General features: G+C 54.2%; 6 protein-coding genes across 6 annotated transcripts; 5 read left to right on the top strand and 1 right to left on the bottom strand.

The window, feature by feature from the left end:
* Nucleotides 1–113: 113 nt before the first annotated feature.
* On the top strand, nucleotides 114–2,364 carry PUNSTDRAFT_79235 (DEAD-domain-containing protein). The gene is made up of 7 exons (XM_007378446.1): nucleotides 114–473; nucleotides 530–729; nucleotides 799–916; nucleotides 973–1,274; nucleotides 1,327–1,647; nucleotides 1,702–1,773; nucleotides 1,829–2,364. Exons 1-7 carry the CDS (start codon nucleotides 185–187, stop codon nucleotides 2,255–2,257), a joined length of 1,731 nt encoding a protein of 576 aa, XP_007378508.1. The 5' UTR covers nucleotides 114–184; the 3' UTR covers nucleotides 2,258–2,364.
* A 108-nt stretch (nucleotides 2,365–2,472) lies between these two features.
* PUNSTDRAFT_79239 (uncharacterized protein) lies at nucleotides 2,473–3,821 on the top strand. Its single transcript, XM_007378447.1, has 7 exons — nucleotides 2,473–2,525; nucleotides 2,602–2,704; nucleotides 2,779–2,834; nucleotides 2,889–2,936; nucleotides 2,987–3,041; nucleotides 3,095–3,253; nucleotides 3,317–3,821. The coding sequence occupies exons 1-7, from the start codon at nucleotides 2,511–2,513 to the stop codon at nucleotides 3,631–3,633; spliced, it is 753 nt and encodes a 250-aa protein (XP_007378509.1). The 5' UTR covers nucleotides 2,473–2,510; the 3' UTR covers nucleotides 3,634–3,821.
* A 175-nt stretch (nucleotides 3,822–3,996) lies between these two features.
* Nucleotides 3,997–4,339, top strand: PUNSTDRAFT_59200 (uncharacterized protein; the record flags this gene model as incomplete). The annotated part of the gene is made up of 2 exons (XM_007378448.1): nucleotides 3,997–4,198; nucleotides 4,251–4,339. 2 exons carry the CDS (start codon nucleotides 3,997–3,999, stop codon nucleotides 4,337–4,339), a joined length of 291 nt encoding a protein of 96 aa, XP_007378510.1.
* Nucleotides 4,340–6,087: 1,748 nt separating this feature from the next.
* PUNSTDRAFT_123550 (uncharacterized protein) lies at nucleotides 6,088–7,147 on the bottom strand (the record flags this gene model as incomplete). The annotated part of the gene is made up of 1 exon (XM_007378449.1): nucleotides 6,088–7,147. One exon carries the CDS (start codon nucleotides 7,145–7,147, stop codon nucleotides 6,224–6,226), a length of 924 nt encoding a protein of 307 aa, XP_007378511.1. The 3' UTR covers nucleotides 6,088–6,223.
* Nucleotides 7,148–9,422: 2,275 nt separating this feature from the next.
* Nucleotides 9,423–11,826, top strand: PUNSTDRAFT_59392 (CBS-domain-containing protein; the record flags this gene model as incomplete). The annotated part of the gene is made up of 6 exons (XM_007378450.1): nucleotides 9,423–9,482; nucleotides 9,677–9,949; nucleotides 10,001–10,135; nucleotides 10,193–10,724; nucleotides 10,774–10,868; nucleotides 10,924–11,826. The coding sequence occupies 6 exons, from the start codon at nucleotides 9,423–9,425 to the stop codon at nucleotides 11,824–11,826; spliced, it is 1,998 nt and encodes a 665-aa protein (XP_007378512.1).
* Nucleotides 11,827–12,320: 494 nt separating this feature from the next.
* PUNSTDRAFT_129274 (uncharacterized protein) lies at nucleotides 12,321–13,788 on the top strand (the record flags this gene model as incomplete). Its single annotated transcript, XM_007378451.1, has 10 exons — nucleotides 12,321–12,409; nucleotides 12,463–12,473; nucleotides 12,524–12,672; nucleotides 12,727–12,818; nucleotides 12,875–12,996; nucleotides 13,052–13,083; nucleotides 13,133–13,193; nucleotides 13,242–13,297; nucleotides 13,354–13,687; nucleotides 13,739–13,788. 10 exons carry the CDS (start codon nucleotides 12,321–12,323, stop codon nucleotides 13,786–13,788), a joined length of 996 nt encoding a protein of 331 aa, XP_007378513.1.
* Between the last annotated feature and the right edge of the window lie 61 nt (nucleotides 13,789–13,849).

Here is a 13,849-nt window from a genome sequence, read left to right on the forward strand (position 1 = left end):
CACTACTGACCATGTCCGAGGGTGAGCAGGGAGGAGGACATGTCTGAGGCGCGTCGGGTTTTGCCGAGCAAAAGTTTCCTGCCCCAGGCCCTTCGCTTCTCCTTCGGCCTGCATCTGCCTCTTGCATTCTATCTCTGTACCGTATCTGTGGCCCGGTAGGTTTACCGCGGACCTCCCAAACAATATGTCGGGCGATACTCCGGCACCCGCACCTCAGCCAATTGCATCTACCTCCTCAGATCCGTCTTCATCCCGCAAACCGTTCTCTGAGCTCGACTTGTCCGAAAACACACAAAATGCTCTCAAGGAGATGGGGTTCACGCATATGACTCCTATCCAGGAAAAGTCTATCCCACCGTTACTCACGGGAAAGGATGTACTTGGTGCTGCGAGGACGGGCAGTGGGAAGACGTTGGCCTTCTTGATCCCGGCAATTGAGCTGCTGCATAGGATGAAGTTCAAGCCTCGTAACGGTGCGTTGACGCTACCTCATTCAAGCCGCATTCTGTACTTATGAATGTGATTATAGGCACAGGCGTTATCATCGTGTCCCCTACTCGAGAATTGGCTCTGCAAATCTTCGGCGTCGCGAAGGAGCTCATGGCGCACCATCCGCAGACGTTCGGCATCGTTATGGGAGGTGCAAACCGCAAAGCGGAGGTGGACAAGTTGCAGAAAGGTGTTAATCTGCTGGTAGCTACTCCTGGACGATTATGGGATCATCTTGAGGTGAGCTCAAACTACGAAGAGTCATCCCCAATTCTGTACTAAGCTCTGGTTTCTTTGAAAATTTTGCAGAACACGAAAGGATTCGTCTTTAGAAATCTTAAGTGTCTTGTGATTGACGAGGCAGATCGGATATTGGAGGTTGGTTTCGAGGAGGAGATGAAGAAGATCATCAACATGATCCCGAATGGTACCCTTTTTTCGCCGCATTTCCTGTGCGACTTCAACTGAAGCGTTTCATCGCAGAGAACCGGCAGTCAATGCTATTCTCTGCAACGCAGACCACGAAAGTTCAGGATTTGGCACGAATATCGCTACGGCCTGGTCCGCTCCTCATAGACGTGGATCACCAAGAGGCGACGTCGACCGTCTCGACGCTCTCACAGGGTTACGTTGTTTGCCCTTCGGATCGACGGTTCCTCCTCCTCTTCACGTTCCTCAAGAAGAACCTGAAGAAGAAAGTCATCGTCTTCTTCTCAAGCTGTAACAGCGTGAAGTACCATGCCGAGTTACTCAACTATATCGACGTCCCCGTGCTTGACTTGCATGTAATCGTCAGGATTCTCTTTCTCACGCTTCATGCTGATTTTCTTGTTCCAGGGAAAGCAAAAGCAACAAAAGCGTACCAACACATTCTTCGAGTTCATGAACGCGCCGGCTGGCATCTTACTTTGCACGGACGTTGCCGCGCGTGGTCTCGATATCCCGAAGGTCGACTGGATCGTGCAGTATGATCCTCCTGACGACCCTCGCGACTATATCCACCGAGTGGGTCGGACGGCTCGTGCGGGGAAGGTCGGGAAAAGTTTGCTATTCCTGCTGCCTAGCGAGCTAGGGTTTTTGCGGTATTTGAAGGAGGCGAAGGTCCCGCTGAACGAGTTCACTTTCCCCAAGGAGAGAATTGCGAACGTTCAGAACCAGGTAGGTCTAGCTAATAGTCCTCTGCCTCGGCGTGTGCTGATTAGCGCGGTGTAGCTTGAGAAACTCCTGACGAAGAATTATTTTCTCCACCAATCCGCGAAGGACGGTTACCGCTCTTATCTTCAGGTGCGTTTCCCGATTCCCCTCGTGGCGTGCAATCTGCTAACGTGTACATCCGCAGGCATATGCTTCTTATTCGTTAAAGAAGATATTTGACGTCAACCAACTGGACTTGGTCAAAGTCGGGAAATCTTTCGGCTTCGCCGTGCCGCCACGAGTTAATCTCAACATTGCCGGCTCCGGGACACCTGGTACCGGGCAGAGTAAGGGTAACAACAAGAGGAAACGGGACACGGGTGCCGGCTCGGATGAAGAAGTGGAAGGCGAATGGTTGGATATGAATGCGGGAAGGCACGGGGAGGGCAACGAGGAGGCGGACGGCGACGAAGCGATTAACTCGGAGGAGGTGTCGAGGAAAGAGAGGAGAGGTCCGGATTTTAGGCAAAAGCAGAGGAGGATCGAAGCGCTCGGGAAGAAGAGGGTGGACAAGGAATTTTACAAAAAGCAGCATGCGAAGAAAGGCGGTGGAGGTGCGCAGTGGACTCGATGATAATTGCTGTTCCGTCCACCGCCTTGACTTCACGTTTCATGCCGCTGCGTCTTACCATGCTCGTACCTGCTGTTTTTCTCGGGATTGTGTGCTGTTATGTCAAGGCCTGTGTATGCAGTCGCGCACCCCGTATGACCGTATACTCGTGCGTGGGAAACCGTGAGACGCACCTCGAGGACGTCACGCTTTGTCCGCCAGAAAACCCTTGCCAGCGACCATCTCCTGCCCCTACTGATCTCCTGAGTCCCGCAACATGGCGACCACCCAAGTACGCTCAGCCGTGGTTTCTACCGGATATTCGACACTGACCGAGGTGCTGCTGCCCTTACTCCTTGATGACACAGCACTACATTTGGGCCGCGGGCCACTTCATACTCCTGATATCCGCGTTCCGGTACTTGTTCGCAAGTTTCATGTTCCGGGGCCCTTCTGCGTGGTGGTATAAAAGTGAGCGAGCCGGTACTCTTTCGGTCTCATGTTCCACTGACTCTGTTGGCTTGCGTGGCGGTTGAACTTGACAGCTAGCTTCGCCGGCGCTATCGTCAGCTATGCTATCGTTTGTCACAAGGCTCTCGGAGTGCGTTTGCCCTGTCTATCATCAAAATCAGAATAGCATCTCATTGTTGCTTAGACTCCCTCTCCGAGTGGAGCTTGGATCAAACGTGCTCTGGTTGACGAGGTGAGCTCATACCACAAGATTTGAGTTGCTCCGCAATAACACTACGTCAGAATGTTCAATATCTCCTCCTCGCCTTCTTCTGGTGGTCGTCCAGACCAGTCGCTAGTATGTCTATAATGTGGTTACTCCAACGATCGGGAATAACCGGTTTTCGACAGTCGCCCTTGTCCCCTATGCGATCTTCTCGTTGTTCCACGCTCTGACCTTCACTCGTACGACTTTGATGCCTCAATTCCTGCACTCTGGTGCTCCTGCCACTGCCGGAGGCCCGCCCACCCCTCACCCGCTTGCGAAGAAACTGCAGCTTTGGGTCAAATGTGAGTCCCCGAAGGTGGCCAAAAGGGGTTATATTGGCGCTAATGCTGGTTCGTTTTATCCAGCGAACTACGATGGTGCTATGAGGGCCGTCGCATACACCGAGCTCGTCATCCTTGCACGCGTCATCATCGGCGCCCTCACCTTCCAGAATTCGCTCCTCACTCCTATTCTTTACGCCCATTTCCTCCGCCAACGCTACTACCAGTCCGTGTTCACCCGTGACTCCATCACAGTGGTGAACGCTCGCATCGACGGTTACGTCAAGAAGCCGGGCGCTCCCCCGGTGCTGGCGTCCGTCTGGACGCAGTTCAAGGCCATCCTGAGCCGGTGGGCGGGCTCCACCCTGGCGCCCCAGCAGCCCGCGCCCGCCGCTCGGTAGATGACGGAAAGCGCAGCCCGACCAGTTCCCATTTCCTCCTGCGTCGTGATCGAGACGTTGAACTCTTTAAGTCGATGGTTGCTGCTCCACCTAAATCTAGTTTTTGTTGTTCAACGAATAAAGCTCCTGCTGTCAAGTTCGCACTCGCATATCTTGAACGAGCCCTTGTACAGCTTCTACTCAGTTACTGCCTTAATCGTCTCAATACAAATCAATGACGTAGTCGCGACGAGGTGTGACGTCAACCAAATTGAACGTTGTACTGGAGAACGTTCTCCCTTAGTGCGTATAAGATGCGGGGTAAAGTTTATAACGAGTGAGACACGCATCTTATACCAACAACTCCCACTCGACCACGACAGAATGGCAAGCGTACAGGCAGCTCTCGCTAAATTCGTGAATTCCATCATTGGAATATTCGCATCTCTCCTCAACTCGATCGTTGCCGTTGGGCAATCCATATTTGCGCTCGGCCAAGCCGCGATATCAACGACCCTGCAGATAGTGCAGTCTGTCATTACACTGGTCGTGGACCTCAGTCAGGATGTTGTCGGATTCGTTTTCGGTAAGCGTCAACGTTTGATATGTTTGGTCCGCACCTGATAGTAGTACGGCAGCCAATTTCTTTGTCTTGCTCCTGTTAGGGGGTGGTTATTATTTGTACACGCAAAGGGGAAACAACACGATAGGAAGGAAGAGGGCTTAAGGTTACGGGAGGATGACGTAGGGGGACGTGTGCGAATGTAATGTCGAAATGTACAGGATCGCACCCATCTATTCTTCAACTTGATTGTCCGCTCCCGCGCGAAGCAGGCGTTCCAGGAAGCGTGTGACGCATCGCCAGAGGTCATCCGTTTAGTATGACCACACCAGGCGGAGGACGTGTTGCGGTGTGATAGACTAGACCTACCGATATCATCGGTTGTTTGAATGGTTGAGAGGTTGGCGCTCTAGTGAACGGGAGGTCCGTCTAGCAGACGTTAGGCGACCGCAGCGTGACAGATACATTGCCCGGAGAAGACCCGACGATCAGCGCTCAAGGTGTTGTAGTAGAACGAGTGTTGAGAATTTCTTCTCGGCGGTGACATGCGCGAGAAACGTTGGCCGGGTCGTATCGTAAGGGCCTGTCATTTGACGCGATTTCAGCCGATCGTGCAAGTGCCGGACGTATGGCATTGGCTTAGCGATCGGTACGCCATGAAGCTCTGCGAACGCATGGACAACACGGGTGAAAGCAAGCCGCATCCGCAATCAGCAGTGGAAAACAGAGTGATCGCCGCAATGGGTAGTGTTCTGTTCCTGGCGAGTGCGCAGACTGCGCCCGGTCATGATTGTACATCTTGATGCTGGCGTTGGCAGCCCGCAGCGGAACGCTCTAACGTTCGTCGATCCGTTGAGGACCGTGTCAATCTGGCATAACTTGGGCATAACAATCGTCAACAGACCAAAACCAGGAGATCTTCGACGGGCATCAGCGAGCATCCAGAGGCCGACCGACGTATTGTGATGAACAAGGAACAGTCCAAGTGACAGGAACGCGATTTTTTCCGGATAATGGCGAGAAGGCGATCAAAGCAGAGCGAGTATACTCAGTGCGTCCGGGCCCGCAAAGGACAGGTGATCATCGCCCGGGTATATCCACGGCTTCGAGAAGTGTTGATAGGTACGCCCAGCTGCTCAAGTATGTAAGCATCAAGGGCCCTGTCCGGAGTAGATTTCAATAGCATCACCAGTGAACACATCCTTGTAGTTTCGGCCTCTGCGCTGGTATACCTCGGAGCAGGTGCAGCTGTCATTGGACGCCATCACGTTGCGTTGATCGCACGCGCACAAGTTCGCCGATGCGGCACTGAGGCCAGTAGCAGCGAGACACGATTGCACATGAAAGGCCATACGCAGCGTTCGATGAGTCTGCGAGTAGCGATGGTTCATGCCCTTTCATGCCTGGGTTACGGGGGCGCTATGATTATTATTCCGCAGTGGCCATGGCATCGAGCCCCGGGTCGATGTCCGTCGTCACATGCGCCACAATGGCATGTCTCGGGTAACGAGCTCCGTCGCCAGCCACAATGAACAAAAAGCATGCAAAGATGGAGAGGGCACGACGAGCTGCGGGCTCGCCGTCAATCCATGTACACGGCAGCGCCAAGGGGAGTTTGCGTCCGTCGAGCTTCCAGCCGCGGGAGAGTGGGTCGGTCAAAGTCAAGTCAAAGAGGAATGATTAGCGTTGATGCGTTCTCAGGATCTGACAAGGTTTTTTTTGTTCGTCAGAAGAGCATGTTCGAGTAAAGCCCTCAGTCGAGCTGGGCAATCACCGCGGTTTGACCACGGTTATGATCAGAGACATCAAGAGAGTACAAGACGAAGCGAGAAAGAGCGCTGTCGCACGCGACACAAACACGTTATATCGCTGAACTCATTTTGCGGCCTACGCTGATCCGTGAAATACTGATGCTGAAGTGTGTATTGACGTGATGTAGTGTACAACAGTAGTGGAGGATGCGTGCATGCAATGAATACGAGGTACAACAGAACGATCCACGAATACCCGTAGCTATAGTAGAGAAGAAAGACAAGTCCGCAATAGTAATCACAACTTGCGCAAACCAGCCAAGACCTCTCTATAATCTTTCTCCACTCGCTTCCCATTCTTCTCTCGATACCAATGCCTGCTGTAGCGTTTCGCGTCCATCGACCCCGTGAGCACGAAAAGGCCAACCTGAGGCGACGCGAGATCCAGGGCAGGCTTCCCCCATCTCTCCTCCTCTTCAGGAGTCGGTTCTTCGTCTGCGACTTCCACCGTTCGATGAACGGTGATGGATGAGAAGACGCCATTCTGCGCCTCGTCATCCTCCTCCTCCAACGCAGGCATGGATGGCCTCCGTCCGGAGACGAGGTCGGAAGGAACATCCTCCCCGAGATAACGCGTGACTTTGTCAACGTTTCTCCTTAAACGTGTGTTGGGCGAAGGTGGGACGGGTATGACGGGGCTAGGTAACATATCCGCGGGTGTCGGCACGGACACCTGCAGTTGCAAGCCATGTCGCCTTGAGTCTGTGCGCTTGGGAAGCTTCGACGCAGGAATGACCGTGGCGGATGGTGGCGGCGACGACACATGGATGGTCGGGGTCGCGGGGAGTGGTCGCGGGGAAGGAGCAAGAGGCGAATGACTCGGTGAATGACCCGGACTCGGAGCGTCGGGGAGGCGAGGCAAGGGCCGGATCTTGCGCGAATCCCATTCTTCGCTCGAGGCCGTCAAAGGCGTAGGGGGTAGCGAGCTGTAGACATTCAGGCCCCTCTGTTCGGAGAGCGAGCTTTTTGCATAAGCCTGGTGGTCCGAGGCCGGTCTCTGAGAAGTGGATGCCAAGCCGATGTGCGAGGGGGTGGATGGTTGGGCTACGCTGGGGTTCGGCGAATGCCTGCTCGTGGATGCCTCAGGGGCTGTCTGAGGACGGCGGCTAGGCCGGGGCGGGCTGGTATGGGGCGAACGAATGAGCGTGGCGGTTTGGGACATGGCGAGAGGTTGAACCTCCATTCCCTGCGGACATGGTGACCCTTTTAGGTGTGTCTCGAAGGGCAAACAAGGGAGTTGGAATAATGGAAATAACGGTCATAGCTCGGCTAGCAAGCTCTCCCACATCAATAATAGAAGCATCTTCCCGATTGATGGCTTTCCTGGCGCCCTTTCTTCCTTTTCGGTCCCTCCCGGTTACGGCCAAGTCAACCGCAGCACCTCCGGCCTGAGAGAGACATACGACGTTTATCAGTCCTATCACTCTGCAATAGCATCATCCGGTGCACGGGATGCATAGGGCGCCGCAGGGCGCCGTGCGGATGCGGTCTCACATCTTTCGACGGCCGCATTACGAGCGCACCCGAGCTGGACGGGGGCAGGCAACGGATGTCTCTCAGTGCTGTCAACTCGCGCACGCATCTACAGGCCATGACCCAGCATGTTGCACCGCCCCATCACCCAGTTGACCCACGGCGGTCGGCTGAGGACCTCGACTTTTGTTCTGGCTACGGGGCAACGAACACGGTATTATCAGTTCTTGGTGAAGCCAGATCATCTCGCCCCCCGCGGAGACATCATCGACGGTGGCCAGACGGGCGGCAGCCGCTACCAGGTCGGTCGAGCTGCTGCGAGACAACGCTCCGAAGACGTCGTCGGATCTCCTCGTATCGGTGTCACATACTGTCACATAATCCGTGAACCGATGCGCATCATCGACGCGTCTGACTGCGACGGCGCATCGTGCCAGAGGTGTGCACTGTGAACCGCGCGCCGGAGTGGTGACCCACCCAAACCCATTGATATCGTGCTACCTCCTTTACTCCAAAGGATCGCTTCGCTTGCGCCGGGTGCTCTAACCGTATACTATCTTACACCTGCCCTAGTGACTCATGCGATATATTACAACTAGCTCGCGTTCGATGTCGTAAAGCGCTCCCATCATTCTGCTGTGGCGGCTCTCGAAGTGGATGCCTCCTATGCCCTTCGTAGCGCAGCGTCGGCACATAAGATATTCCCCACATCGCCGTACGAACACGGCGATCAGTCAGTCGATGGACTCAGACCGAGGAAATCGGCGGCATTCTTGATTATCCTTGGTGCCTTCGATCGTACTCTGCCCCCGTGCCTGGACGTTCGGATGACCGCATATGTTACAAGACGTTACACCGGCTGCAAATGCAAGGTTAGCAAGCCTCACTTGCGTCCATGAAATTGGCAAAGCTCGTTGATACCGCGTGCACGCGGCAATCGTCATGTGCAATTTTTCATAAGGTAGGGCTCATGCAAACTGTAGGAGATCACATGCTCAAATCTGTGGCGTCCCGAGGGGGGTTGGCGCATCCCAGACAGCAATGCGACCAATCACAGCGCTGGATTTCTTTGAGTTCCCACGATAAGGGGTGACTACACACTTCATTACACATTTCTTAGCACCTTGGCCATGATTCGGTCAGCATAGAGTTCTAGGAAAACAGCCGGGCAATCTTCCCATGCTTTTGGATTCCTGCAAAAATGTGTTATGCAGCCGGAATGAGACTGAGACGGCCGTATCCCCGCAAAAGTGGCCACGTGATCTCCTACAGTTTGCATGAGCCCTACCTTACCACTGTCGGACGAGGGTAACTCCAAGCGCGATCGGCATCAAAGCCCCCATTGTTAGAGTGGAGTTTACACTCCTTCGAACCTGAAGCCGACTTAGGGCGGCTCGAAGGGCCGTGGAGCCTGAGGCCTGAGGTCCGAGGCACTCGCGTGACAATGATAGCGTTTGCACGCTTCTCCTCGCAGTTAAGATGAGGGTAACGCAGCATTGTAGCAATCTTGTTTCCTTGGGCACGCACTGCACAACCGTTACAAGTCCGATCAAACAACGACTTCCGGCGCGCAAGAAGTTGTTTGAAGTAGACATACGAGCAACATATCATGGGCGCACTCACATGCCGTGTTTCGCGAGCGTGTACATATTTTCCTCCACAGTACGCATCGGATAAGTACGCGCCGGATGCAGTATGTACAGCCCGCGGAAGCAGAGCTGACATTGACGCTGATAACGACGCGGAATGAGCCATTCACGTGACGGTCCAAGTGTGCGTCGGAGGTGGTCGTACAAGTTGTTCGGTCGACGAAAGTCTTCATGTCGCGGATCCCCATCCCGGCGCATTCGCCCAACCTGAACCGGAACGTTAGCAGTCAGAACCGCGCGGGCTCGCCTATACCATTTCCTGACTCCGCGTCGCCTTCCCATTCCACCGGACATCGTACCCAGTCAAGCGTTTCGATGTCGGCACTCTCGGGACATACCTCCGAAACCAGGAAGAAGCAATCGAAGAGGGATGAGGTGAGCATTCTACCTCCGGCACACTCACGTATACGAACGCGAGCTGGGGGGCGCGCGGGGAACGCTGCGGGATGAGGTGACGATGGCCAACGTGTCACCTATTCCGGCACGGCCCGTCACGCGCTGCTCTTCTCATCTGGCGCAAATCCTCTCGCGTAACTAGTGTCTCACAAAGCTGATGGCGTCTTCTGCAGGCAATTCGTAGGAAAATAGAGTCGGAACTTGCCCGCAAGCGGACGATCTCTACTACGCATACGCAGAACCAGCGGAGCCGACGGGGCAAGCCTGCGGTCGCAAAGGGAACCGTCGCGGCCCTGAAACCCAGCCCTGCCCTTACTGTCCCGGAAAACATCACCGTTTCTGAAGCCAGTCAATTATGCGCGGCAAAGCGTACCGATTGTGTGTTAGTCGTCGATGATGATGAGGGGCTCAGCGGTATCTTCACGGCGAAGGACTTGGCTTACAGGGTGCGTACCTAGAAATCTAATCATGCATATTAGATGCTCAAATGAGATTAGGTCACTGCCGAGGGTCTTGATCCGCACATTACTCCGGTCAGCCAAATCATGACCCGCAATCCGATGGTCACTCGTGATACCACGAGCGCCACCGAAGCTTTGCAATTGATGGTGCAGAAGCACTTCAGACATCTTGTAAGTACTTGTTTTACTGTCAGTTTCATGCAGACATGCTGATCACCACCTATCAAGCCCGTGTGCAATGAGGAAGGCAATGTCGTGGGTTTGCTCGATATCACGAAGGTTTTCCATGAAGCTCTGGACAAGGTGGAGCGCAGCTCGTCCGCATCAGAGAAGCTCTACAGCGCGCTCGCCGGCGTACAGTCAGAACTAGGCCCCGGCGTGACCGCCAACCCCCAGACCGCTGCCATGCTCGCCTATGTCGAGAGCCTGCGCGAGAAGACGGCTCTTCCCGACTTGACCACGGTGATGGACTCGCGCACGCAGCCTGCCACCGTTGGTCCTCGCACCACTGTCAAGGAGGTCGCGAAGCTGATGAAGGAGCGACGAGTTACCGCCGTCTGTGTCATGGAATCGAGTACCGGTCAGGGGGCCACGTCTCCGCAGCGCATCGCCGGCATCTTCACCAGCAAAGATGTCGTTCTGCGTGTTATCGCCGCCGGGCTCGAGGCTGCTCGGTGCAGTGTTGTTCGTGTAATGACGCCGCATCCCGACACCGCTCCGCCCACTATGAGCGTGCATGATGCGCTGAAGAAGATGCACAGTACGTATCATTACGTTTTCCATAAGCGTCTACTAAGAACCTGTCCCAGACGGGCACTATCTCAACCTTCCTGTAGTCGAGACTGATGGCCGTTTGGTTGCCATCGTGGATGTGCTGAAACTTACGTACGCCACTCTGGAGCAGGTTCGTGCCTCTCACTACCTTTGTACCCAATATCGCTGAGTCAATGTCTGTACAGATGAACCAGATGACCTCCGAGGCAGCGGGAGAATCGGAGAATCAGGGCGGGCCCATGTGGGGTCGTTTCTTCGAGTCTATCGGACACGAAGACACGGAATCTGTGCTCTCAGGTTCCAACATGCCCAGCGAGCCCTTCCACACTCGATCTTCGTACATGAACCTTTCTCAGGTTCAACAATCTCCGTTCTCTGAGGTTCATCCCAATGATTCGGCATCAGTCGTGGACGACGACGGCCCTGCGTCTGTCTTGGACGGGTATCCCAAGAATGGCAGGACCAACGTCCCATCAATCATGGGCGCAGAAGCATTGGTACCTGTTGATGACGGCACCTATGTCTTCAAATTCCGCACGCCCAGTGGCCGCACCCATCGATTCCAAGCTCGGAACGATAACCTGGAGAACTTGCACGAGATCGTCAGTGGCAAGCTCGCTGCTGATCCTTTCTTCAGGGACTTCAAGCCTCAGAACGAAGATGACCCTGTCCCGGATCCCTCGGATTTCACGGTCTTTTACACCGACGCGGACGGCGACGCTGTGTTCATGACTTCGGATGCGGATGTCACCGACGCTGTCAAGATTGCTCGGGCTGCCGGAACAGACCGCGTCGTTCTCTTCGTGCAAGGTGGCAAAGGCTGGGCCGACGCTGGAGCAAGTAAGGAGAAGTCGGAAGAAAAGGCGGCAGAGGCGGCGGCGGCGGTCAAGGAAGAAGTCAAGCAGGTTGAGAAGGCTGAAGCTCAGCTACCGGAAGGAGTGCATCTCGCGCCTCCCACCCACGTTCATGTTCCTCCTGCCGAGGAATTGGTCATGGGTATTCCGAAGGACCTACTCCTGCCCGCCAGCATCGGAGCATTGGCTGTGTCCATCATTGCTGTTTTCACCCTTTCCCGTCTCACAAGGTAGATATTTTGCTTACGCTTTGTTCGGCGCTTCTGGCTCTTGAGCCGCACTTGTTGTCGCACTTTTCCTCCCTCATGCTTTCCATAACGACCTGACCGAATGAACGCGACGTTGCATAGATCAAATATAATTCTGAGGATTATTACCCGAACATCATCTACCCTCCGTCGGTGATCTCTCGCACCGTCCCGCACACATCGCCTGACGTTCCTCGTCTACTATGCATAAGTATGGTTCTTCTTGATCCATACCACAATATTTGCTTGATTGTCTTTGCTTCTGTTAAATGATCACGTGACTGTCAATGATGTCAACTATGGAAGTGCCCGTGGTGACGTTAAAGTGCGTTGAATTGAACCAAGACCAGCAATCCACTATAAGGCAGCATGAGCAAGGCTGAGCGTGAAGAGGCGATAACCGGCATCGTTTGAGTACAATCACCTGTCTTTGAGCCTAGCTGAACGCCATGTCTGAAGGCTGAACAATTATTTGAGACCATGCTCGACGAGCTGATCATGGACGTAGTGTTACAAGCCCATCGCGAGACCTTACGGTCAAGAGCCGTCTGTCATATCTGTCATACGAAGTGAGTGAGCAACACAACTTTGTCTCTGTTGTATGTTATGGACCTTCGTGCAGATGTGGAACCGGTCAGCGCAGCTGATCAAGTACAACGTTCGTTGGCATTGATGGTCTACAGTGCACGTACCGGGCCCTTCGTCCGTAGGGACATCATCACAGGCTCGGCCGCCTTCTAGAGCTCGCTCGCCTTCCGCTGACTCATCAGGGGGCCCATCCAACGGCAAAGAAGGCAATATATACCTCGAATGTTTGCAATGCAAGCGACAGGTGGGTGCGGCGTGAAATGAAGGCGAGCACTCTCGTGTTAACGTACACGTGTAGATAGCTTCTAATCGGTACGCTCCTCACCTGAGTGCGTGCATGGGACTTGGCACTGGTTCAAGACGGGCGGCGCCGAGGAATGCGGCCACAAAGTATATCTATCGTTGCCGTTACGATATAGAAGCTAAAGCCTGCACCCGCCTGGCAGGGTGTCGTCTGACGCAGGGCGTGCGGAGTCACCGTACCTGGGATCTGAAACTGGGAATGTCTCGGATGAGAGCTCTGTTACAACGCCGAAGTCGAAAGCGAAGTCGAAAGCGAAACGGAAAGGTGAGTTATTGACACAAATGTTTGATCATGCGAATCCTGCGCTGATATCCGTCAGACGACGCAGAATTCAACTTGCATCGCAAACGGGTATGCGCTTTCCTTAAACACTGATTTGCCAGTCCCTGATGTCCCATAGCCCGGCTCGCCGCAAGTATCTCCTCCCAAGAAGTCTCGGAAGGCTAAAGCTGCGACCGCTGGTAAAGAATCTGCTTATACAAAGTGGCCCTGATCTCATGTTCGCCAAGCTCTGCCTGTGGTGAAAAGCAAAAACGAGTCCGAACGGCCTGGAACACCACTAAACGTATTATGCATAGTTCCTGTCGAACTTTTGGCATGACTCATACTTAACCTATACAGTCTCTTTCTGGAAGCCAAACCAATTCGCAAACAAAGATACCGTCGAGGTTGCGAGAATCATCCATCGCCAACTTCGCTGAATCCCAGCGGGAGCGTTCCTCTTCTCCAGGTTCTTCTTCAGAGTCCGACGAGGAGCCTCCCACAGCGACGCCTGTGGCCTCACAAACTCAGACCACGCCGAACTCCTTTGCGTCGTTTGCTGCTGCAGATTCCAACGGCGTTGGACACTTGCCGGCTAAGCGAGGGCGAGGCAGGCCCAGGAAAGTTCAGCCGAGGCCTCCCAGTCCTCCTCGACCGACTGCGCCTATCAGGGCGCCTGAACCTGATTATCTAGGTATGTTGCAACATTAACCCGTGTACCGGGCAGTCCTTCATCGATTTGTAGGAGAAGGCGGAGACGAGACAGGGTCTTCCACGGACACGGACAGTGACTAACGGTGTCCTCGTTGTCGATGTGCTTGGCCTATCGGACATATCATAGGATTTATACCACTTT

This window comes from Punctularia strigosozonata (assembly GCF_000264995.1).
Source record: "Punctularia strigosozonata HHB-11173 SS5 unplaced genomic scaffold PUNSTscaffold_1, whole genome shotgun sequence".
NCBI classification, from domain to species: Eukaryota; Fungi; Basidiomycota; class Agaricomycetes; order Corticiales; family Punctulariaceae; genus Punctularia; species Punctularia strigosozonata.